At 41.4% G+C, this 26915-nt stretch overlaps 1 protein-coding gene and 1 gene segment (V, D, J or C); one reads left to right on the top strand and one right to left on the bottom strand.

Annotated features, from left to right (window-relative positions):
- On the top strand, nucleotides 1-22416 carry LOC132883091 (E3 ubiquitin/ISG15 ligase TRIM25-like). 4 transcript variants are annotated; one of them, XM_060916277.1, is made up of 9 exons: nucleotides 1-917; nucleotides 9262-9357; nucleotides 15253-15486; nucleotides 18327-18489; nucleotides 18584-18688; nucleotides 18775-18873; nucleotides 19042-19167; nucleotides 21008-21127; nucleotides 21240-22412. In XM_060916277.1, exons 1-9 carry the CDS (start codon nucleotides 342-344, stop codon nucleotides 21323-21325), a joined length of 1605 nt encoding a protein of 534 aa, XP_060772260.1. In that variant the 5' UTR covers nucleotides 1-341; the 3' UTR covers nucleotides 21326-22412. The 4 variants fall into 4 exon arrangements, with proteins under 4 accessions (XP_060772260.1, XP_060772262.1, XP_060772261.1 ...); XM_060916279.1 differs by lacking the exon at nucleotides 19042-19167 and having other exon boundaries at nucleotides 21240-22416; XM_060916278.1 differs by lacking the exon at nucleotides 9262-9357 and having other exon boundaries at nucleotides 21240-22413.
- Nucleotides 19364-26915, bottom strand: LOC132883092 (Ig kappa chain V-II region MOPC 167-like). The segment is given in 4 exon segments: nucleotides 19364-20658; nucleotides 26220-26297; nucleotides 26416-26760; nucleotides 26845-26915. Coding segments are annotated over 4 exon segments (483 nt in total).

Raw genomic sequence — 26915 nt, 5'->3', positions numbered from 1 at the left:
GTTTACACGCGTTTGCGCGGTTTTTCGACTTTACTTGATCCTTTTCTTCATTTGGTTGTCATTCTGTTTGGATTTTTTTTGGTAAAGCGTCCTCGAGTTGGTGAAAGGCACTATATAAATTAAACTTGTTGTTGTTGTTCTATTCCTTGTGAATCTTAATGAAGAAGAACTCTTTGACATGGTCTGAAGTAATAATCATAAAGGAAAGAAAAAGCAATTCTCATTGAGTCCTGAAGAAGCAGGAAGTCTTTTTCTCTGATTTAGAGATTCATCAACTGGAAAGCAGACAGACGTTCAGGAACTTCACAAAGACTTTTCAGTGGTGTTCTGCTGAGATTAAAATGGCAATGTCAGTGTTCCGAGATGGAGATCAGTACAACTGCTCAGTGTGTTTGGATCTGATGAAGGATCCGGTGACGATTCCCTGTGGACACTCTTACTGTATGAGCTGCATCGAAGCCTACTGGTCACAGGACCAGATCGGTACAACTCGATGTCCTCAGTGCAGACATGAATTTCCTACAAGGCCTGCACTGAACAAAAACACAATGCTGGCTGAAATCCTTGAGGACCTGAGGACCACCACGTCTCAGAGTTCCCGTCCTACTCTGGCTTTTGCTCATCGAGGAGAAGTTGAGTGTGATTTCTGCACTGGTGTAAAGCTCAGAGCGGTGAGATCATGCCTGGAGTGTCGGGCAGCGTACTGTGAAACACATCTACAGCCTCACTATGACTTTCCTGCTCTTCAGAGACACAAGTTAATCGTTGCCACCAGGATTCCGATGTGTCCGAGACATGATAGACTGCTGGAGGCTTTCTGTCGCACCGACAACACGTGCATCTGTATGAGCTGTGTGGTGGACGAGCACAAAGGCCATGACACGGTTTCATCTGCAGCAGAAAGAGACCAGAAACAAGTGGGACACTTTTTCTTTTTATGAAACTATTTATCTATTCTTTATCATTACCTAACACTCTCAGAAACACAGGTACATTTCCTTGTAACTGGTGTAGAGATATAACTGAATGCAAATATATTACTCAGAATGAACAGATAATATTTTAAGTTGGTTTCTTAGACAAGGATATTTTTTAAGCTTGTTACCTCGTTAACAGTTTCGGCGAGAATCTCCCGCCTTCTTCAGAAACAGTCACCAGATGTCGAGTGGTGACGTGCCTTATCAGCTGATGTTGCGTTACGGAGGCGTGAACATCCCGCCCAATTTGACAGGTAGTTCACGCCTCCTGCTGTCAGGTCGCTCCTCCAGGACGGCACTCCAGGTGTGCGACAGCGCATACGCTCCCTCGTCCCGGTTCATCGTCCTCTGTGCCCACTTGCGTATCTCCACTGCCTCTAAAATCCAACGCCGGAATCTATTTTCTTCAGCGCGAATGACTCTGGCCTCTTCCCAATTCATTATGTGATTTTGCCGTTTGCAGTGGTCTGAAATGGCTGATTTTAGGTTTTCTTGGTTTGCTTTTTCTTTTTCGGATCTTGTGAGTCTTCTTGTTGTTTCTTTTTCACATTCTATTTGGTGTTCTTTCCTTCGAGTATGGAAGCATCTGCCCATTTCATCAATATAGACTTTATTACATGAACGGCAAGGGATTTCATAGATGACGTTGCATTTATTGTCCAGTTATATTTTGTCTTTGGGGTGAACTAGCAGCTGTCGGAGGTTCTTGTATGGTTTGACCGGGGTGTTGATGTGGTATTTCCTCATGGATCGTTGGATGCGTTCTGTGACTCCTTTTATGTATGGTAGTGTGAAAAAGCCCCGGTTTGTTTTTTCGGTGTTTTTTCTTGCTTGTTTATTTTCTTTTATTTGTGTCTGTAGTTTCCCTTTCCGAATTGCCCACGGTGGATATTGGCAGTTTTTTAATGCCTGTTGGATGTGTTGTTCCTCCTCCTGTCTGTCTTTCTCCTCCGTGATGTTCTGTGTTCGGTCGTATAGTGTTCTGATTACTGACATTTTGTGTGCGATGGGATGTTCAGATGTCCAGAGAAGATATTGGTTGGTGTGTGTAGGTTTTCTGTATGTTGTAATTCTAATGTTCCCTTCTGTGTGGTGTATTTTTAAGTCCAAAAAAGCTATTGTCTTGTCCGTTTCCTCTTTGTGTGTGAATTTTATGTTGCCTGTCTTGTCTATGGAGTTTAAATGATCCGTGAGTTGTTGTGTGTGTCCTGTGTTGGTTATTTCGAGAATGTCATCAACATATCTTTTCCAGAAGATAGGTTTGCAGTCATCCGGTGCTGTTTCTATGGCTCGGGTTTCCAGATCCTCCATAAAAAAGTTACATAGAGTGGCAGATAGCGGGTCTCCCATTGCAAATCCCTCTTTTTGTCTATAGATTATGCCTCTAAATTGGAAAAATGTGGAAATGAAATGTAATAGTTTTGTTATGTCCTGTGCTGTAAGTTTTGTGCGTTTTTTCAGGGTTCTGTCTGCTTTTAACCGGTTTTCTACTATGTTGAGTGTGTTTGTGACCGGTGTTTTTGTAAAGAGGGATATGACGTCATGCGATACAAACATTTCATCCTTTTTTATCTTGATTTCCTTTAATTCTTTCGCCAGTTGTTTTGAGTTTTTGCAGTGGTATTCCGTGAGTCCGAGGAGTGGTTTGATTATGTCTGCCAGCGTCTTGGAAAGGTTGTAGGTAACTGATCCTATACTGTCTACTATAGGTCTTAGTGGTGCTCCGGGTTTATGAATTTTCGGTGTGCCGTATATCCGGGGGGTGATGTTTGCTGTGGGGATGACATCACAGAGGAGAAAGACAGACAGGAGGAGGAACAACACATCCAACAGGCATTAAACAACTGCCAATATCCACCGTGGGCAATTCGGAAAGGGAAATTACAGACACAAATAAAAGAAAATAAACAAACAAGAAAAAACACCGAAAAAACAAACCGGGGTTTTGTCACACTACCATACATAAAAGGAGTCACAGAACGCATCCAATGATCCATGAGGAAATACCACATCAACACCCCGGTCAAACCATACAAGAACCTCCGACAGCTGCTAGTTCACCCCAAAGACAAAATACAACTGGACAATAAATGCAACGTCATCTATGAAATCCCTTGCCGTTCATGTAATAAAGTCTATATTGGTGAAACGGGCAGATGCTTCCACACTCGAAGGAAAGAACACCAAATAGAATGTGAAAAAGAAACAACAAGAAGACTCACAAGATCCGAAAAAGAAAAAGCAAACCATCAGCCATTTCAGACCACTGCAAACGGCAAAATCACATAATGAATTGGGAAGAGGCCAGAGTCATTCGCGCTGAAGAAAATAGATTCCAGCGGTGGATTTTAGAGGCAGTGGAGATACGCAAGCGGGCACAGAGGACGATGAACCGGGATGAGGGAGCGTACGCGCTGTCGCACACCTGGAGTGCCGTCCTGGAGGAGCGACCTGACAGCAGGAGGCGTGAACTACCTGTCAAATTGGGCGGGACGTTCACGCCTCCGTAACGCAACATCAGCTGATAAGGCACGTCACCACTCGACATCTGGTGACTGTTTCTGAAGAAGGCGGGAGATTCTCGCCGAAACTGTTAATGAGGTAACAAGCTTAAAAAATATCCTTGTCTAAGAAACGAACTTAAAATATTTGTAATAGTTAGACATAATGAACATCCACTACGTATGAACAGATAATGTTACACACATGTTCTAAACAGATACAGATATGAATAGGAGGCACACTGTTAATCCTTTCTTTCGAAATCTTGCCACAGAGCATTGGGCTGAGATTAGATACACAGACAGCAGGACTGAGATCCAGTAGGAAACATTAAAAAAGTCACATAAGCCAGATGTTTTGACTTTAATGTGTGCATGAGTGAGCAGTCAGATATGAAGCTTGTGGTACAAGCATCATGTTCATTAAATGTGATGCATTACAGCATTCAGTCAGTCATCCTTAGTAACTGCCTGGTCAGCAGGGGTGGTTTGTTTATCGGGGTGATTGGCCATACTCAACTGGGATAAGCTCCAGCTTGCTCGCGACCCTGTAGAACAGGATAAGCAGCTACAAATAATGGATGGATGGATGGATGGATGAAAATTTCAGATGACTTTGCAGTCAGCACCTTTAATTTATTGATGTCCCTATTTGCTATTTCAAAGTGTCATCAGCAAAGCTCCAACATAAGGATGGGGGACAAAAACTAAAACATCTTTCTGATTCAAACAAATAAATAAGGCTCAGTTGTTTTGGCCGGCTGAGCATTAATAACTGCTGGATTCAAGCTACAGGATTGGCATTAGAAAGCTTATTTATTTACTGTATGTTTTAGCTATATACAAGCTCAAGGTCACAGGAACTTGGAAGAGTACACTTTTTAAGTTGGAATGTTTTCCAGGACATCATTTAAGGTGGGATTTTTGAATAAGAGAAGCTTAGGTGTCTGAACAAATATCATCCATCTATTATCTGTAGCCGCTTATCCTGTGTAGGATCACAGGCAAGCTGGAGCCTATCCCAGCTGACTATGGGTGAGAGGCGGGGTACACCCTGGACAAGTCGCCAGGTCATCACAGGGCTGACACACAGAGACAAACAACCATTCACACCTATGGTCAATTTAGAGCCACCAATTACCCTCACCTGCATGTCTTTGGACTATGGGAGAAACCAGAGCACCCGGAGGAAACCCACAAAGACACGGGGAGAACATGCAAACTCCGCACAGAAAGGCCCCCGTCAGCCACTGGGCTCGAACCCAGAACCTTCTTGCTGTGAAGCGACTGTGCTAACCACTCCACCACCATGCTGCCTGACCAAATATCTTTTTAATATATCACTAATAGATACCTGAAGTGAGGGATAATATATAGCGAGCATGTCTCTGAAGATTCTCAGTCATCCAGGTCATAGTAAACTGTGGGTGGTAAAAGAGAGCAACTGGACTTGTTTGAAGATTCTTGAAGACGTTTCACCTCTCGTCCGAAAGGCTTCTTCAGTTCTGTCTGACTGGTAGGGAGCATCAGGTATTTATCCTCTCATGGATGAAAAGCTCATCTAAGGTGTCATTGAGTCATCCTGTTGGTGTGGGTCACTGGGGGCTGGTTGTGAATAGCCTCGAGAGTCGTTAGGATGATCAATGGATTGCCCGTTAGGGTGATCAATGGAATGCTGATTCTCTCTGTCCTCCTGTGAGTCACTGAAAACAGCTGGGTTTTGGTGTGCATTCAGTTGTCTGGGAAGTGTGCCAAGGACTGCATTGTAGGTGGCTGATAAATGATGTCTTAAGGCCAATGGAGCACTTGCATGTGACGTCACAGCCGATCCAGATTGTAACAGACGCCATCGTGTCGGTCAAACGCCATATTCCGCCTTCTACTTCTACTTCTGGTTCTACTTCTGCTTTTACTTCTACCTTTTCTTCTGGAAAACCCTACTATATACAATTCTACTACAACGGCTGCAGCTACAAGCTCTCCCTACCTGTGCACGTTTTTTATGTTTTTTGTGTGTATTTTTGCATGTTGTTCGTCTGTACCGGACTTCAATATCCACTACAACCGTATGGACTTACTGGACATTGGTTTCCAGCAGAAAATGACGGTTTGTAGCGATTTCCATCGCATGCAAAACATTCCGGACGAGAAAAAAAAAAAAAAACATTCCGGGCGAGACCAGCGTGGTCTCCGTGGATTGTTATCGGAAGCAAAGTGAAGGAGGCGGCGCCGGGAGCAGAAGCAAAAGCAAGGCTACAGGCAGAGCGGCCTGTTGACTAAGCTCAGAAAACAGCTACTCAAATCTCCACTGCCAAGCCTCTACCTCTCCAACGCCAGATCCATGTAAACAAGACGGACGATTTGGAATTACAGCTGGAATTACCTTATTCTAGTCTATAATCGGCTGGTCAGTGCTATACTCAATACTTAAGTGACTTACCCATCCAATGAGGATTGTTATTTTCTTGTTTATAAGATGCCACATCTGAGTCGCTGACAAATCCTGAATTTCTGTAAAGAAAACTGTCCAGAGATTTATAAGCACGCAGTGCTTCACCACTGAACAGCGAGGGAAAGTTGATGAGGTAATCATACACGTCCGGGTATTCCGCTGGCAGTTCAAAATCCGGTCATGAAAACTCCGTCCGGAAAGCCATAAGGGTCACAAATCTGTAGATAATTTATTTTAGACATATATCTAGTTATCTGTTCATTAGAAAAATGAGCCGTGTAGTCCATCGGTTGAAATTGATCCATTCTGTACACGAGTGCAGCAGTATTCAGCAGTGTTTTTGACCGACAAGATGGGGGTTGTGTAATTTCCGGTCACGTGACTGCAAGATCTCTATTTATGCTGACAACGCAGTCCTCGCAGATGGCGTCTGCATAGCCCCCCCCTTCGCAGACGCTCAGCGCGCACCTCCCAAAAATTGTGACCACCGCAGAAGCCTCGCAGACAGCGTCGCAGACAAGAGGGCTCTGATTGGTCCACTCTACATCCGCTGTACACGCACTTCCGCTTCCCTACTTTCCCGGTTTGTTTTGTTTTCACTAACGCCATTTTTAAAAACACGAGCGAAGATGGAGCAGCACGGAGAGCGGTTGATCGAGGAAGTGAGGAAGTACGTACATCTATACGACTCCAGTTCTAGTCATTATAACTGGAGGATAAACACCCCACTAACCACACCCACCAACTACTCCTAATGATTTCGCGACTTTGCGTCCCCTTGCGTTGTGGCGGTGAATAACATCGCGCACGCCTATTACTCCCCACTCAACGATAAATTACAACTGTCTGCGAAAAGCTATCTGCGAAAGCCTTGTCGCAAGAGCATGCAGAGGCCCTTAGACCCCCACCTCTGTTCAGTGATGGCCAGTGATGTTTTCAGTGACTCACAGGAGGGCAGAGAGAATCAGCATTCCATTGATCACCCTAACGGGTAATCCATTGATCATCCTAACGACTCTCGAGGCCATTCACAACCAGCCCCCAGTTGACCCACACCAACAGGATGACTCAATGACACCTTAGATGAGCTTTTCATCCATGAGAGGATAAATACCTGATGCTCCCTACCAGTCAGACAGAACTGAAGAAGCCTTTCGGATGAGAGGTGAAACGTCTTCAAGAATCTTCAAGCAAGTCCAGTTGCTCTCTTTTACCACCCACAGTTTATATAGCGAGCATGTTATTATTGTGAAATAAACCCCAGCAGGGTGAGTAGGACCCCGACTACTGAAAAAATCAATAACTTGACACAACATATTGAGTTAAAAATTATTTTATTGCTTTATGAATATCCAAATGAGCCGTGTAATGCCGCCACTGCTGGTCAAGGTCATGCCAATTTACATTAGGCTTTTAGTTTGGTTATATTTTGGGAAATACAGTATAACAAACTAAATACCTTTGTAAATATGGGAGGCCAGAACAAACCAAAATAACAGTGTGAGCAGGATTAAGAAAACAGTCCTGCACTTATCTCTAGTTGAAAGTGGGTATGAACTGGAGTGATGTCGTGGAGGTTGAGGAACTGTCAGGTCCAAAATTCACACACACTACTAAGGCCAAGTTTACATTAGACCGTATCTGTCTCGTTTTCTTCGCGGATGCACTGTCCGTTTACATTAAAATGCCTGGAAACGCCGGGAAACGGGAATCCGCCAGGGTCCACGTATTCAATCCAGATCGTGTCTGGTCCGGTGCTGTGTAAACATTGAGAATACGCGGATACACTGTGCTGAGCTCTAGCTGGCGTCGTCATTGGACAACGTCACTGTGACATCCACCTTCCTGATTCGCTGGCGTTGGTCATGTGATGCGACTGCTGAAAAACGGCGCGGACTTCCGCCTTGTATCACCTTTCATTAAAGAGTATAAAAGTATGAAAATACTGCAAATACTGATGCAAATACTGCCCATTGTGTAGTTATGATTGTCTTTAGGCTTGCCATCCTTCCACTTGCAAGTGGTAAGTGACGCGCATGCCCGATATGCACTGGGATCACACACACAGCGGCTCAGTCCTGAATCACTGCTCGTGCGCTTCACTCGCGTGCTCTGTGAGCTGCGCAGGGCCGGAGTGCGCACCCTCCAGAGGGCACTCGCTGTTCAGGGCGGAGTGATTTGGAGCGCAGGATGCCTGCGGAGCCGAGCGTATCCGTGTATTGGCATTGCTGTGTGCACGCGAATCGTGTATTGGCGTTGCTGTGTGCACGCTAATCGTTTTAAAAACATTAATCTGATGATCCGCTGATACGGTCTAATGTAAACCCCACTCAACACTACTCACATTTCCACACCTGGGATCCATCCAGTGTTTTCCAGTGTTCACAGAAGCAGATTGGTAGAGTTCACATTTACAGTTCTGGCCATACCCACTTTATATTTACATCCAAATCCAGAAACAGTGTCATTGTGTTACACCACTGGGTTTCTGGAGTTTGATTAAGGGCACATCTTCAGTGTATATCTTTGACCTGGAAACATGAATGTAAGGAAGATAATTGGACTTGAAGGACCACTCAAACCTTTAAAGTGCTTTGTTCAGTCTAAGGGCATCTGAGACAGGTGGTTTCAGTCCAACTCCAGTTTTAGCGTGGTTCAACTGAAATGAGAATTTGACTCTGAATCGACTCGACAGCTGAAAATGAATCAAACTGTTTTTTTGGGGGGGGGTTGCAGATTTTATTAGATTTTTTTTTGTAGATGTTAGCTGAGCCAAAACACAGAGATGTAGCACTGCAGAAATGCCATGTGTTCTGGGGATTTGAAGAAAGGAAAAGAGAAAATAAATGCTGAAAATAAACAAAATATTTGAAATTCATTATTTATATCATTATCAAATCATTTATTTCGCACAAAGGTGTTCTCTGTGCTCAGGCGAATTTTTAATGGCACTTTATACATTAAAAAAAAAAACTTTTTTCATCACCTTATTTCTGATCAATAACTGAAGGAGTTTTAAGTGTGTGTTTTTAGCCCAGCACACTCCTCTTTTTTGCTTTGGTTTGTTTAATTGTGAAAACAAACCAACGGTAGTATCAGTATTTCTTTGATTCATGTGTAAATGTATTCTATGAGATAATTCAAGGTACCACGTACATCTTCTCAGGTACAAGATAACATACTCACTAAAGTTACATGTCTCTTTGATGGTACTGTACTACACCAGCAACAAGGAAAAGTACAGTTTTGTAACTTTATTTCTGAGTATGTGTGTTGTAAAATTATTATTTGTTTCATGATTGATTTGTAAACCTGTCCGGATTCTTTACAGGTCACACTGCAGGCTAATAAACACAAATTTGTGGAAAAACGCAAAGAAAAAGAGAAAGAGCTTCACGAGCTGAGGAAGGCCACTGAGGCTCATGCAGTGAGTAATGAAACACTGTAAAAATGCAGTGTAAAGAGGAAACACATGTTTATGGGGGTATTGCAAGACACTAAACAGACTCTAAAAAAAAAAAACATATATACACACACACACACACACACACACTATTGTGTCTCAAAAAATTTGAATATCGTGAAAAAGTTCAAGATTTTAATTTCTAGAAAATGAAAATTTAATACATTCTAGTTATTCATTGCACATAAACTAAAATGTTTTAAGCATTTTTATATTTTAATTTTGATAATTATGGCCAACGTTGCAAAAAAAATCTCAAATTATTAAAATACAGTGGTGCTTGAAAGTTTGTGAACCCTTTAGAATTTTCTATATTTCTGCATAAATATGACCTAAAACATCATCAGATTTTCACACAAGTCCTAAAAGTAGATAAAGAGAACCCAGTTAAACAAATGAGACAAAAATATTATACTTGGTCATTTATTTATTGAGGAAAATGATCCAATATTACAGATCTGTGAATGGCAAAAGTATGTGAACCTTTGCTTTCAGTATCTGGTGTGACCCCCTTGTGCAGCAATAACTGCAACTAAACGTTTGCGGTAACTGTTGATCAGTCCTGCACACCGGCTTGGAGGAATTTTAGCCCGTTCCTCCGTACAGAACAGCTTCAACTCTGGGATGTTGGTGGGTTTCCTCACATGAACTGCTCGCTTCAGGTCCTTCCACAACATTTCCATTGGATTAAGGTCAGGACTTTGACTTGGCCATTCCAAAACATTAACTTTATTCTTCTTTAACCATTCTTTGGTAGAACGACTTGTGTGCTTAGGGTCGTTGTCTTGCTGCATGACCCACCTTCTCTTGAGATTCAGTTCATGGACAGATGTCCTGACATTTTCCTTTAGAATTCGCTGGTATAATTCAGAATTCATTGTTCTATCAATGATGGCAAGCCGTCCTGGCCCAGATGCCGCAAAACAGGCCCAAACCATGATACTACCACCACCATGTTTCACAGATGGGATAAGGTTCTTATGCTGGAATGCAGTGTTTTCCTTTCTCCAAACATAACGCTTCTCATTTAAACCAAAAAGTTCTATTTTGGTCTCATCTGTCCACAAAACATTTTTCCAATAGCCTTCTGGCTTGTCCACATGTTCTTTAGCAAACTGCAGATGAGCAACAATGTTCTTTTTGGAGAGCAGTGGCTTTCTCCTTGCAACCCTGCCATGCACACCATTGTTGTTCAGTGTTCTCCTGATGGTGGACTCATGAACATTAACATTAGCCAATGTGAGAGAGGCTTTCAGTTGCTTAGAAGTTACCCTGGGGTCCTTTGTGACCTCGACGACTATTACACGCCTTGCTCTTGGAGTGATCTTTGTTGGTCGACCACTCCTGGGGAGGGTAACAATGGTCTTGAATTTCCTCCATTTGTACACAATCTGTCTGACTGTGGATTGGTGGAGTCCAAACTCTTTAGAGATGGTTTTGTAACCTTTTCCAGCCTGATGAGCATCAACAATGCTTTTTCTGAGGTCCTCAGAAATCTCCTTTGTTCGTGCCATGATACACTTCCACAAACATGTGTTGTGAAGATCAGACTTTGATAGATCCCTCTTCTTTAAATAAAACAGGGTGCCCACTCACACCTGATTGTCATCCCATTGATTGAAAACACCTGACTCTAATTTCACCTTCAAATTAACTGCTAATCCTAGAGGTTCACACACTTTTGCCACTCACAGATATGTAATATTGGATCATTTTCCTCAATAAATAAATGACCAAGTAAAATATTTTTGTCTCATTTGTTTAACTGGGTTCTCTTTATCTACTTTAGGACTTATGTGAAAATCGGATGATATTTTAGATCATATCCATCCATCCATTATCTCATCTCATCTCATTATCTCTAGCTGCTTTATCCTGTTCTACAGGGTCACAGGCAAGCTGGATCCTATCCCAGCTGACTACGGGCGAGAGGTGGGGTACACCCTGGACAGGTCACCAGGTCATCGCAGGGCTGACACAGAGACAAACAACCATTCGCACTCACATTCACACCTACGGTCAATTTAGAGCCACCAATTAGCCTAACCTACATGTCTTTGGACTGTGGGGGAAACCGGAGCACCTGGGGGAAACCCACGCAGACACAGGGAGAACATGCAAACTCCACACAGAAAGGCCCTTGCTTGCCGCTGGGCTCGAACCCAGGACCTTCTTGCTGTGAGGCGACAGCGCTAACCACTACACCACCGTGCCGCCCTATTTTAGGTCATATTTATGCAGAAATATAGAAAATTCTAAAGGGTTCACAAACTTTCAAGCACCACTGTATCTCATATGGAGTCTGAATAAAACAGTAAAAATACCATGTATCTCTCGGTCTTGTTCAGTACATTCAATCACAATCATGGGGAAAAGTGCTGACTTGACAGTTGTCCAGAAGACGACTCCATAAGGAGGGTAAGCCACAGAAGGTCATTGCTGAAAAGGATGGCCGGAAAAGGTGCACAAGCAACAGGGATGAGTGCAACCTTGAGAGGATTGTCAAGAAAAGTTTATTTTTTTATGAATTTGGGAGAACTTCATAAGGAGTGGACTAAGGCTGGTGGCAGTGCATCAAGAGCCACCATGCACAGACATCTTTAGAAAAAGGGTTACAACTGTCACATTCCTAATATCAAGCCACTCCTGAACCAGAGACAACATCAGAAGCGTCTTACCTGGGCTAAGGAGAGAAAGAACTGGACTGTTGCTCAGTGGTCCAAAGTCCTCTTTTCAGATCAGTGGTCGAAATACTTTTTTCCAGTGTTCTGCAATATTGCAGAATGTCAAAATTTTGTTGTGCAATTTGGAAATATTTTCTGCAAATACATAAGCCTCCATACTACACCCTTCTCAACCTAATAATGCCTATATTTACATCATATCTAGCTTTACAACTCATAGCATTACTGTAATTCTTTATTCTCTCACTCTATTTTTAATTTCAGTCTTCACAGATCCTTCTCTGCAGCAAAGTTATCATTCCATGATACCTCCACAGGTCTTTCATCCCCCTCACCCTGACACTACGGGCTACTACAACTTGAAGTATACCAACTAATTCATAAATGTACTAGTTATCACACCCACACATTATCCTTCCACACAACACACTAATAAAGGCATCACCACAATAAAAAATAGAACACAACTGTTCTTCAAGAAACAAAACATTCATTTTCATGTTACACGTCATGCTACATTTTGTCAAGATTAAGTTTCTAGCTTGAACAATAGATTGTTACCCAAAATGTACTTCATTCACAGTGTTTGCATCTGCAACCTGTAGTTTTAAATTGAAAGCAAGGTTTCAGTTCTACACTCTGTTACATCTTACGATGATGCAAAGAATTGATGCCATTAAGGAATAAAACCCAACTGGCAAATGGAAAGACGTTTGGGTTCATGGTGTTTGCCTGGCTTCTAAAGTGCAAGGTCATGAACTGAACTGAGAACTACTGCAGGGGCTTCACTGCTCTAAACTAACAACAGAGAACTGGGTACAAACTAATCATGGCAGAACTGAGAGCTACAGAACTGAACCTATGAGCTTTGTCTTACAGGGCAACTGTTTTACTTTGTGCCAGCCTGCACCACAGGCAACACAGCACTAGTAAAAAAAATAGAACGTACACAAAACGTATTAGTGTAGCTTGGTATGAGAAAACAAAATATTCAAAAGAATCTATGAATAAAGGTAAAATACTGTTGCTGTCTTCAAAAGGGATATAATATCAGTATAATTTTGCATGATTGAACAATACAATATATACAAACCTATACAATTTACCAATATATATGTATGCAAGATAAGAACTCGTCAGAGTCTTCGCTTTCTGAACCAGATGTGTCAATGAATGCAATCTGCCGTCTTCGTGGGCCATACGGCTTTGTTGAAGGCCTCCTCTTGCCCCGAAGAAACAATCCTCTTCTTGGGAGCCGTGTTTGTTGTGCCGCATTGAATTCTAGGAGATGCATGGCGGAAACTGCCAAACACTGCCGAAATAGTTGTCGGGTCCTCCCGGCAGGTATTAAAAGTGATGAAATCTTACATTGGAAAATGGCAACTGCCCTTATTTGGTTGTCATCGCCTTTCGTCGGTATTACGTAAATATCGCTCAACTTTGACCTGGAAAACGCCGTCAGGTTTGCGCAGCGCAGGTTTCAGTTTATTTACAGCGCCGCTAGTTTGCTAAATTGAGAACCATTGAATCCCGAGCCTGATTTTTTTCATTTTGCAAAACTGCAGGTTGTTTAATTTTTCTTCTGCGATCTTGAAAATCATTCTGCAAAATGCAGACTGCAGACGGGTATTTCGAACACTGCAGATGAATGTAAATTTTGCATTTCATTTGGAAATCAAGGTCCTAGAGTCTGGAGGAAGAGTGGAGAGGCACAGAATCCAAGGGGTTTGAAGTCCAGTGTGAGGTTTCCACAGTCTGTGATGATTTGGGGTGCCATGTCATCTGCTGGTGTTAGTCCACTGTGTTTTATCAAGTCCAAAGTCAATGCAGCATCTACCAGGAGATTTTAGAGCACTTCATGCTTCCATCTGCTGACAAGCTTTATGGAGATGCTGATTTCCTTTTCCAGCAGGACTTAGCACCTGCCCACAGTGCCAAAACCACTACCATATGGTTTGCTGACCATGATATTACTGTGCTTAATTGGCCAGCCAAGTCACCTGATCTGAACCCCAGAGATAATCTATGGGCTATTGTCAAGAGTAAGATGAGAAACACCTGACCCAAAAATACAGATGTGCTGAAGGCTGCCATCAAAGCAACCTGGGCTTCAATAACACCTCAGCAATGCCACAGGCTGATCACCTCCACGCCACACCACATTGATGGAGTAATTCGTGGTAAAGGAGCCACAACCAAGTATTGAGTGTATAAGTGAACATACTTTTCAGAGGTTGTTCGTCTCTGTGTAGCCCTGTGACCAACTGGTGACCTGTCCAGGGTGAACACTGCCTCTCACTTGAAGTCAGCTGGGATTGGCTCCAGCTTCCCCCTCGACCCTGATGGATAAGTGGGATAGATAATGGATGGACTGTGATGACCTGGCGACTTGTCCAGGGTGTTCCCCACCTCTCACCCATGGTCAGCTGGGATAGGCTCCAGCTTGCCCGCGACCCTGCACAGGATAAGCGGTTACAGATAATGGAAGGATGGATGGATAATGGATGGAATGCTGCTGAAACAAGTTTCAGTTAGTTTCTGATAAGACAGAAAAAATCCTGCAGCCTTTCATGTTACTGAGAAAGCACAAAGAAGTGTTAACTCCTCTGTCCTGAAGATGTCAGAAAACTTAAAGTTCTAGCTTTACCTCTGACTATTAAAGCGCTGATACTAGAGACTCCTTCCATAATTGTTACATAAACACATTTCTCCTTACAAGAACAACATATCACTGATTACACACGTTTATAATCTGTTTATGTGGTATGTTCACTGTTCAAGTCCCTGTGAATGAACTGTTACTATAGAAATATGAGTGTACTCAATAGATTAGATTAGATTAGATTAGATTAGATTAGATTAGATTAGATTAGATTAGATTAGATTAGATAAAACTTTATTGATCTTTATTAGATCAATAAACTTTATTAGACTAGATAAAACTTTAATAGCGCTCTGATGTATTGTATCATAACAGTGACCTGGAAAAACCTAATTTCTCCCATGCTTTATGTCGGCTATTAAAAGAATGACTCTAACTTCTTGGGTTAACTTAAAATTCTGTGCTGTTTTTAAATTACTGTCGCTACTAAAAATCCCTCTGAAACCCTCTGTGAATTCATTGTAAATATATATCATGCATAAAATAAAAAATAATGTGTTTTTTTTAATACAGCAATCCACACAGGAGTCAGTGGAAACCACCCAGCTAGCTTGTAGCTCACTAACCATGTCCATCGAGAAAAGCTGCTTGGAGGTGATTGAGAGAATCAGAGCTCAGGAGGGGATCTACAAGGATCGATCTTTAGATCTTCAGGAACAACTGGAGCTTGAAATTGCCATCCTGATGGGGCAAGAAGAACTCATGGACAAGCTTTTACAGACGGAGGATCACGTCTACTTCCTTCAGGTCTGATTCTGTCAGGAAGTGTGTAAGAGTGTAGTGCTAACATGTAGAGTTATTCTTTGGAAGAGTATGAAGAGTATTGAGAGTTGGGTTAAGCACATAGTGAAGTGAGGATCTAATTCTGAAACTGTCCACATCAGTATTCAGACCTCAGACATGACTACAAAGTTAAACACTATTCAGAAGTTATGTGAGAGTTACACATGGGGGGAGGAGTTTGAATAAAACAGAGGCATGTCTCTTGTATGTGATTCTGAGCTTGAACTTAAGTGCATTTTTCTTGTGTGATTTTGGCTCGAGTGAGGAGCAGAATTAAATCCATTGCCAGTATATGGCAGTTTGAGGTCACACAAATTTATGTTTTGGCAGGAACTATACTAAAACACTCTGGAATGTCATTCAAGGACAATATTAAATGCATAAAGGTGACACAATTAATTAAAGGTAGACTGCCTTTCAGATTTTTCAAGTGTAGGTCATAAAAATAATTTTCCCAACACCCAATTATTTTTGTTTTGTGGACCAAAAGCTACTGAATTCGAATCACAGACTTCCAGATTATTTATTTATTTTTATTTATTTATTTTTTCTAATAGAAAAATTTATGAATTTAGGGCCATGTGGGTCTAAATTCTCTGCTATTTTTTCCTGCTTCACCATGACCCAATTCAAGATACTATGTCATGGATCACATGGTGGGCTTTCCCTGTTTGTGCAAGGCATTGTGGGATACAAATTTGAAACAGGAGAGAAAAATGAGCCCTGTGATGACCTGGCGATTTGTCCAGGGTGTACCCCGCCTTTCGCCCGTAGTCAGCTGGGATAGGCTCCAGCTTGCCTGCGACCCTGTAGAAGGATAAAGCGACTAGAGATAATGAGATGAGATGAGATGAGATGAGATGAGATGAGATGAGATGAGATGAGAGAAAAATGGAGGATGTGAGTTTGTGAATGAAACTTGAAAGAGTGACTACAGTAACGGAAAGCGAGAAGAAAAGATGCTATGTTATATACGAAGGAAAGGAAACGCAGGACCAAACTAATAAATATTGGCGGTCAGTGAGCACCTCTGTGTGATCAGCTGTTCGTTTAGCGACAGAATGATGGAACTGTCAGTGCATGCTCAAAGGTAAACCTGCGCATGCGCACACGGACTTCCTCTGTCTGCATGACTGCGTGAAGCGAGTGATTTCATGCACATTATTTGCTTTAATCCCCTCAAATTAAATAACTTCCCAGCCATAGAATGGCCTGATATTTTGTGAGATATTACAGAAATAAACATATACCGTATCACAATGACCACATTTCAGACGGAACTAAATTTCACCGATTTTGTAAAATCGAAAGGCCAACTTGCTTTAAACTAAACCAGTGATTAATGTGATCATAACAACTACAACAATCCATGCAGTGATTTATTGGCGATATTGTGAGTTGGCATAATGGTTAGTGTGAGATCGTGAGTTCTACTCACACTTGGGTGATCTCAAATACCATCATAATAATGGTACTGACTACCAATTGGTGAAGCACTGCAATACAGATGCAAGTGGGCAGTCAAACTCTCATGGTTACCAGAGGACCAGCTCCCCACTATAACCCTAGCCTATGTAATAGGCGAGAGGCCGAGGGTTACTGAAACGGAGATCGGTACCACCCGATGTGCCTTGTGGCAGGGGAAGGACTTTGATTTTATATTGGAGATGCACTAGACTACTATTAGATTTATTTCAACATTGGTGGTGCAGTGGTTAGCACTGTCACCTCACAGCAAGAAGGTTCTGGGTTCTAACCTCACAGCTAACTGGGGCCTTTTTGTGTGGAATTTACATGTTCTCCTCGTATCTGCATGGGTTTCCTCTGGGTGCTCCAGTTTCCTCCCACAGCTCCAAAGACATGCAGGTTAGGTAAAAATACCCAGCCACTGGAGTTGCACAAGCCAGTGCAAGGGATGGGTAGGAGTGGCGTCCCCCATCCGACGCTAGCTACAGAAAGGCAAGATGCCCGATGGGACTCGCCATGATGATGATGATTTCAATGATAACTGGCTTCTCATTCATATATCATCATAGCAGCTGCTTTAATTTTCATTTATAGTTTGGCTTTTTCTTTTATGTTACATCCTGTTACATTCGGCAGCAGAAAAAAATGTGATCTATGTCTTCAGTCTGCATTTTCTATCCCTGATTTTTTTTGAGGGGGATTTAAAGGTGGTAGTCCTGAGAGTGTTGGAAAAAAAATCTCTAGCGCTTCTACTCAAGCAATCTGAATGTCTGAGGTGTAAACTACATAAATGTGATTTTAATAATCTGAATGTGGAGCTCAGAAATTCCTCCCAGCTGTGTAACCTGACTCTGAATACAAGAAACTTTCCTCACATAAATATTGATGTAACTTTTGGACTTAATTTGTCAACTCTGAATATGGCTCGGCGGAATGGTGATCTAGTGGTTAGCACTGTTGCCTCACAGCAAGAAGGTTCTGGATTTGAGCCCAGTGGCTGACAGGGGCCTTTCTATGTGGAGTTTGCATGTTCTCCCCGTGTCTGTGTGGGTTTCCTCCGGGTGCTCCGGTTTTCCCCACAGTCCAAAGACATGCAAGTGAGGATAATTGGTGGCTCTAAATTGACCGTAGGTGTGAACAGTTGTTTGTCTCTATGTGTCAGCCCTGCAATGACCTGGCGACTTGTCCAGGGTATACCCCGCCTCTCACCCATGATCAGCTGGGATAGGCTCCAGCTTGCCTGCAACCCTGTAGGACAGGATAAGTGGCTACAAATAATGGATGGATGGATATGACTCAGTTAAAAAAAAAAGGAAATGTTTTTTGTCCTTGAACAGAACTTTGAGAGCATGCCCAGTCCCTCTGGAGCTGAAGAGTTGCCGAGTCAGACTTTCAAGCCACCAGTCTCTTTTAGTGATGATGTGAGCAACATGGTTTCTGAATTTAAAGCCAAACTGGAGATTTTCTGCAAGCAGGAACTGGAGAACATGTTTGCACACTGTAAGTACATTTTAATGATGCCTAATGACTCCTAAACTTCTCGAAAGTTTTTCCTTCTTTGAGAGCTGGCTCCTCATCCATTTCTCTCTACTAGTCCATATCAAGGTTGGTGACAGAGTTCGTGTGAAATCTTCTGTGAGCACACCTAAATTTAACTGGGGCCACATTGTCACACATGAGAGTGTAGGCGTAGTCAAATGTAAGTCTTCTGCTGGTTATAATTGAAGTTGAAGCGCAAATGAATTCAGAGTTTGATTATGAATTGAAATCTACTGCATTTCACAGACATAAGTGAAGAAAGTGTGATCATCGACTTCCCAGAACATAAAAACTGGAAAGGACTCCTGTCTGAGATGGAGCGCGTAACTGCTCCTGATGAATCAGGTCTGTAAATGCATGTAAAAATGTCTGTGTGTGCATGTGCGTGTCTGTGTGAATATATAATCTTTTGCATCATGACACAAATGTCATGGCAATATTGGGCTTTCATTGGTTTCTTTGAACTGTTCTTTTTCTGTGGCAGAATGATTTTACAACATACATCTTTCATAGGAACAAATCCAAACAACCTGGCAGGACGGCTTGGAGACAAAGTAAGAGAGACAAGGTTGAGATGGTTTGGACAAAGCAGCGGTCCAGGGGATATTGAGAAAAGAACTCTGGAGATGGAGTTGCCAGGTAGAAAGAAAAGAGGAAGAGCAAAAGATAAAATTTATGGATGTGGTGAAGGAGGACATGAGGATGGTTGGTGGGACAGAAAAAGATATGGAGGACAGGAGGAGATGGAGGGCGGCCTCTAACAGGAACAGCCGAAGAAGAAGAAGAAGAAGAAGAAGCTTTTTCACAGGAACAAAAATCCAAGAATTTGGTGCACAAGTTTTAATTTATTTTGGGTTCTCTGAAATCAACACAGGGTCAAGATTATACATATAGGATAAAAATATACATATATCTACTTAGATTATTAATTCAGTGATGCTGAAAGTTCCAAAATGTCTTTTTAAAGGGTTTCCACAGCAAAAAATAAACAAAGGCTAGAAATATTACAAATTTTGCACAAATGCATTTTGACTCCCCTGTACTATCACATTGTTTCACATAAAACAGTGCTTTAACATTCTTTCTGTTGTTTGCGAGGACCATTTTGAGCACGACTGCTTTGAAAGGAATCTACAGGCTAAGCTCTTGGGCTACACAGGGCGCATTAGACTCAAACCCAATGCTGTGCCAACAATAAACACCATCCATGGAAAAGGGATTCAGGCCATGCAAGCAGATTAACTAGAATAGGATAGACATTCAAAGCTAATATATATTTAGGCACTGCCTAACTCCCAAGGAGTATAAAATGTGTTAGTCAATAATCTCATGTTATTTTTTAAACTAGAGACCTGTACAGGTCTGAGCTCAGCCTTCGTTTGAGTGGGAGACAGAAGCTACAGTACTTGAATAGAAAAAATAGCCTGCTCAGATATTTGTCAGTGCCAGGATTCAAATTGATGTTGCAAAATCTGTTACTTTCCTGGACAGCGCACTCAACAAAGGCTTAGACCTGCCATGAACTAGAAGCTGCTGGAACACTATCTACTGTCAAGCAAATTTTACATCATCATGGACTGAGAAGCTACTGTCCAAGAAAGATGCCCCTGCTCCAAAATCAACACCTTCAATCTTGACTAAAGTTTGCAGCTGATCAAAAAAAGCCTTCTGGAGGAAATTTTTATGGTTAAATGAGACAAAGATTGAGTTGTTTGGCCACAATGACCAGAGGTACAGAAGAACACTGTACCAACTGTTAAGCATGGTGGTGGTAGCATCATGTTTTCCTGCCAGTGGAATTGGTGCATTGCACAAAGTGCTTGGAATAATGAAGAAACTTGGAAACGGTTGTGTGTTCCAAAAGGACAATGGCCCAAACACACATCAAAGCTGGTTGTGGAGGATAAAGCAAGATAACATTAAGCGAACAACAAGACCTGACCTCAACCTTATCAAAATATGTGGAATGTGTTTATGTGGGTAGAGCTGCACCAGGCACATCCCACTGGATGGAGTCCTTGGGGCAGTGATTATACCTCAGAGTTGGCTTAGGAATGTTGTGGGATCCCCCAGGAGGACCTGGACTCTGTGGCTTGGGATAGAGAAGTCTGGATAGACTTCCTTAACATACTACTACCAGAAAAATTGGAAGGAAAAATGAATGAATGAATAAAAAGAACACTGAGTTGTATTTTACAAGCACTAGTCTCCATATTACACCTTCCAAAGAAACTCCTGCTTTTCAGGGGGACTGTTATGTAACAGTAACTGATGAAGAGAGTCTGCTAGGGTTCATATAGTTACTGATTATGAATCTGGTTTTAACAGAGATATGTACACTGTTGTTTCAAGTCTCTTTCTTATTCTCAAAATGCTTGAGAGTGGAATAACATCCACATGAACTCTGTAACTCTGTTCTGTAAAAGTTCTATAGCTGCTAAAATATTTTAAAATGGATTTTTTCCCCTTTTAACTCTAGGAATTTCAGCTCAGCAGAGGGAATTTAAAGTTGGAGACCGAGTCCGAGTGAAGCCGTCTGTTAACTCTCCAAGACACGGTTGGGGAGGGGTGACTCACGAATGTGTGGGCGTGGTCAAGAGTAAGGCTTTTGACTGACACATTTCTGAAGCTGTACTGCATACATGCAGCATTCTTATGACTTTAAAGTTGTGGGATGCAGAATATTAAATAATTTTTCCCCCCCGGAACAGGTCTCGATGGGGAAACAATAGCTGTGGACTTCCCCAAACAGCCCAGGTGGAGAGGTGTCATCTCTGAGATGGAAATTGTTTCTTAAATCCTTAGATAATTATTGAGATCTTAGTTGTAGAATTATAATTGACAGTGTATCTTTTTGGTTTTTGGAGTTTTTTTTGTCAAAATGAACAAATAATAGAACTGTTTGGTGGTCTGGGAAAAACATTTTGATGTTATTATGGCTAAATTCAAGAAAACTGCACAAATTACAAAATGTTTTTTTTCCTGCGGATAATATACACTGAAATATCTATATTAATAAAACTAATATATTGGATCTGGAAATGAAGGATGAGAAATGATTCATTTTAGTTTGTTTTGAACAGAAATAATGTTTTGCTTCAGAAATAAAACAGAATTAAAGAACATTTGTAACGTTCATTAGAAAAAAAACCTTCTCTGCATCAAGTATTAATAAAAGCAAACACAACACTACTTTGCAGAGTGATTTGTTGCTTGGAAAATCATAGGAAAAAAAATTCCCTGCTATCATGTCATCTTTGGAAAACCCGGCTATAGAGGCGATCAAATCTAACGTCTTCCTGATGAATTCTGAAAGGAATTTAGGGCTATTGGGAAAATGTTTAGATTTGGGCTATACTTCTTTCAACTTACACAGAAATATAGCGTCATTAATGGATTCAGCACTTTTTACTTAAAGCTATATGGCCTTTTGATTTCATAAAATTGGTGAAATTTAGTTCCCTCTGAAATTTGGTCATTTCGAACAGCTGATCACACCGAAGTGCTCGCTGACCGCCAAAATTTTTAGCTTGGTCCTGTGTTTCCTTTCCTTCGCAACATAACTTCTTTTCTTCTTGCTTTCTGTTAGTTGGTACTCGTTAGAAAGCCCACTATGTGATGCATGACATAGTCGCTTGAATTGGGTCATGGTGAAGCAGGAAAAAATAGCAGAGAACTTACAGCCATGTGGCCTAAATTCATTAGTTGTTCTATTAAAAAAAACAAATAAAATTGGAAGTCTGTGATTCAGATTCAATAGCTTTCGGGCCACTAAAAAACAATTGGGTGTCAGGGAAAATTCTTTTCATGACCTACACTTGAAAAATTTGAAAGGCAGTCTACCTTTAAAAAAGATGTTTTTATTCTGGAACAATTTTGAGTGATTTTGTTTGCTTTGTTGATTACACTCAATAAAAAATGTAACTTTTTTTATTCCCTGTAACATTTCTAATCTGAAATATTTCTAAATCTTGGCATCCACCTGCAAAGATCATGTTGAGTAAGAGGCCATTTTAACAAATCCAAAGGTAAAAACAGTAGGTCCGCTTATAGATGTGTAAATCCTCACTAGCTCAGTGTAATTTCCTCGCATCCTCTCCAAATGTGAAAGTGAGAACGAGAACTAATACCTTAACATTGCTGTGTTTTATCTGTTGCCATGTATGCTCTGTATTTATAACAGTTAGCATTCAGCTAGTTTCCATTTTGACTGGAAAGTTTATGCGCAGGAGTTTGGAGGATGTGGTGTGAGTTCAGTGGTTTCAGTCAGGGGGCAAAAAAAAAGGCAGCATGAGAAAGCAAGAGGAACTGAAGTCAGAATCTCATCAGCATTATCAAGCTAGCAACAATGAGATACATACACACACAGATATAATGAGACATATGTATATTACATTGTTGTTGCACAAAATATACTCACAGAGCATGAATGAGAGAGTTAAAACACCAGACTTCCTCTTTAACACCAAAAAAACAAAAAAACCCAAATAAAATGTCATGCATTGGAAAATACAGTTAGACCAACGTCAACCTCAACAAACACAATTCAAGCACAATTTTATCAAGTTTAAGATCTTGATTTTAAAACCATATGAAATATTGTAAGGATAATAACCATAATGACAAGAACTCCGATTCTTGAAATGGAGAGCCAGAAGAACATGTGCACGTTATCCGTACAGCTATCACCTACACAGAGAAATACAATTATATCGATAAGCATTGTTGAATTCTGGATTCTGATTGGTCAGAAGTTTATAAGGTTATTATTATTATTATTATTATTATTATTATTATTATTATTATTATTATTAAAGGTAGACTGCCTTTCAGATTTTTCAAGTGTAGGTCACAAAAAGATTTTTTCCCGACACCCAACTATTTTTGTTTAGTGGAACGAAAGCTACTGAATTCAACTCACAGACTTCCAATTTTATTAGTTTTTTAAATAGAACAATTAATGAATTTATCTCCACATTGCCCTAAATTCTCTGCTATTTTTTCCTGCTTCACCATGACCCAATTCAAGATACTATTGGCCCTTTTCCACTACCCTTTTTCAGCTCACTTCAGCTCGCTTCAGCTCACTTCAGCCCGACACGGCTCGCGTTTCGACTACCAAAAACCAGCACGACTCAGCTCGTTTCAGCCCTGCTTAGCCCCTAAAACTCGCACCGTTTTGGAGTGGGGCTGAAGCGAGCCAAGCCGTGCTGAGTGAGGTTGGGGGCGTGAGCAGACACTCCCCTGTGCACTGATTGGTGAGGAGGAGTGTCCTCACATGCCCACACACGCCCCGCGAGCGCGCTGGGATCTGTAAACACCGCAAACCCGGAAGAAGAATAATTACGAATTACGAGAATTTCTGAAGCCTTATGCGCCTCGCCTCATCTATACGCTCTTGCCAGTATCTGTTGGCGTTGTCGGTGACAACAAGCCACAGCACCGAGACCAGCAACACTAACGACTCCATGTCCTCCATGTTTATTGTTTACTATTCGGGTCGTGAGACTACCGCTTAAAAGCTCACTGAATCAGTGACATACAGAGCATCGTGGACGAGTTCGCGGAGCGCAAGGCTCGTCGTATGCCCTTCAAATAATGCGCGCAGTAGGCTATTGATGTTTTATTATGAGCCATGTACAGTATGTCGCCGAATGTTTTTTTGTTTCTGAGTTACATGTTCGTTTGAAGGACTTAATGTACAAAATAACATAGTTGCACCCCGTAGTGTTGAAATTGGTAAACACAGTGCATTCAGTGAGGTTTGCACCGCCCTCCTTTTATTTCTGACTCTTCCTGTCACCGTTGCAACCTCTGAGCGCTCATTCGTATGCCCTTCAAATAATGTGCGCAGTATAGGCTATTGATGTTTTATTATGAGCCATGTACAGTATCCTAATGTTTTTTGTTTCTGAGTTACATGTTCGTTTGAAGGACTTGATGTACTAAATAACATATAGTTGCACCCGGTAGTGTTGAAATTGGTAATCACCGCAGTTGCGGACATTTTGTAGCCTAAAATGATGTTATGATAAGCTTTAATAAAGGGCCCGGTCATTTGCCCCGCCCCCGGCCCGGCTCTGACTTGTTCCGCCACTGTCACTGATGTCACTGTTTGCGCTGCTTAACGACATCACGTGACGTCCACCCACTTTCACTAACTCCACCCAATGTGTCCACCCACTTCCAGCCAGCACGGTTCAGCGCGGTTGTAGTCGAAATGCAACTCCAACAGCCCCACTCAGCTCGACTCAGCTCGACTCGGCACGGCACGGCTCAGCCGCGTTTGTAGTGGAAAAGCGGCATAAGTCATGCATCACATCACATGGTGGGCTTTCCCCGTTCACGCAAGGCATTGTGGGATACAAATTTGAAACAGGACAGAAAAATTGAGGATGTGAGTGTGCGAATGAAACACGAAAGACCGAGTACAGTCAGAGGCGCATCTTGTCCCCAGTCAAGGCAGGCAGCTGCTTGGGGCCCCTGATCCACTAGGTGGCAAAAGAGAGTCGAGATTTGACACTTGCGTTTTGAAAAGTCATTGCGCGTATTAACCTGCAAATAGAAAATTGTGCCTGTCGTACATAAACCAGCTATTCTTCTAATTACGACGTCAAGAAGAAAATGAAGAGGAGCTATCCACCCGGGAATGTAAAAAGAAAAAAGAAGAAGAGGAGAGAAGAAAGCAAGACAGTGGTAAGTCAGTCGAAATAATAATGAATGATGTAGTGCTATGGTCTTTGGATCTTGAGGACATGGTCACCGCATTTGCACAAGCCAAGGCCCAGAAACAGATACTGTGAAGATATCCCTTACACAACGGCTAAAAGCCTTTAAAGTTTTTTGTTTTGTTTGTTTGTTTTAATATAATTGGCAATTACCTTGCACTGTCTGTTAAAATGAACAGAAACGTACAGTAACTTAAGAAATATAGAAAACGCTGCTCACAAATTGTTGTTTTTATGAAACATTTATGAAAATGCTGACATCTATTTGTAACTTTTTGTAACTTCACAATTTGTAACTTGTGAAATAAAAAAACTATATTGCTTAGAATTTGTTGATGTTTTATTAAAATAAAGAGTTTGTCCTAGTGAATTTCTGTTGTGTGGGTGGGATGGAGGGGGGGGGATTTCTGCTTGGGGCCCCACCAGACCCTAGAATCGCCTCTGACTACAGTAACGGAAAGTGAGAAGAAAAGACGTTATGTTATATACGAAGGAAAGGAAATGCAGGACCAAACTAATAAATATCTGTGGTCGGCAAGCACCTCGGTGTGATCAACTGTTCGTTTAGCGACAGAATGATGGAACTGTCAGTGCACGCTCAAAGGTAAACCTGTAGATGGCAGTAATGCAACACTGTGGATGCCAGCTGCCGTAAAACCCAAAAGAAGAAGAAGAAGGTAAACCTGCGCATGCGCACACGGACTTCCTCTGTCTGTTTGACTGCGCAAAGCGAGCGATTTCATGCACATTATATTCTTTAATCCCCTCAAATTAAATAACTTCCCAGCCACAGAGCAGAATGACCTGATATTTTGTGAGATATTACAGAAATAAACATCACAATGACCACATTTCAGAGGGAACTAAATTTCACCAATTTTATGAACTCGAAAGGCCGTCTAGCTTTAAACTAAAATAATCAACTCCAGGGTGGTAATTAACTTTATTTCTCAAAACTCTTACCTTCTACATTGCTGCTGTTTGAACAGTGGAGTATAACAGAATCTGTCCTCTTCAGCTTACGGAGTTTGGTCTCTTCAACTTTACAGATAAATTAGTAAAAGAGAAATAACATTAAAAGCAATTGGGGGTGTGAAATAATCAACAGTTAAAGCAAATTGACACATAATTCTGAATAAAGTTGAGTAAAACAGTTTACTTTGGAATTCCAGACGTGTTCCAGATGTGAACCTTATCACATTTCCCTCAATTTCTCCACAGAAATATTCTCCTCCATCCTCTTCTCTCGTTTCTTGAATGTTGAGATCAAACTTATGCTGGTTTACAGTAATACTGAAACGAATATCGTTAAATCCTGTATCAAATGTGTAGCCCAAAGTATTACTGTATGGTTTTGCCAAAAACTGAGGCAATTTTCCAAAACTCTGTCTGTACCAAACTAAATCCTTTTTGTTTGTGATCATGCTAATGTTACACTCCATAGTTACATCTTCTCCACGCTTTACTGTTTTCACATGAAGCTCCTTGATGTCAGAAGTTTTTACTGTAAAAAAGTGTTTCATATTTAATGTGTAATAATGTCAGTAAATTAGATAAATATGTAAAGTTACTAGTTTAAGTTACTCACCATCTGTGCAGAGACAAAGCAGAGAGGAAAGCGTGACAAACAGTGTGATCATCCTTCCTGTTTAGACAAAG

This window comes from Neoarius graeffei, chromosome 3, assembly GCF_027579695.1.
Source record: "Neoarius graeffei isolate fNeoGra1 chromosome 3, fNeoGra1.pri, whole genome shotgun sequence".
NCBI lineage: Eukaryota > Metazoa > Chordata > Actinopteri > Siluriformes > Ariidae > Neoarius > Neoarius graeffei.
Note: the sequence above shows the minus strand (reverse complement) of the source record. Positions and strands in the feature narration are given on the sequence as shown.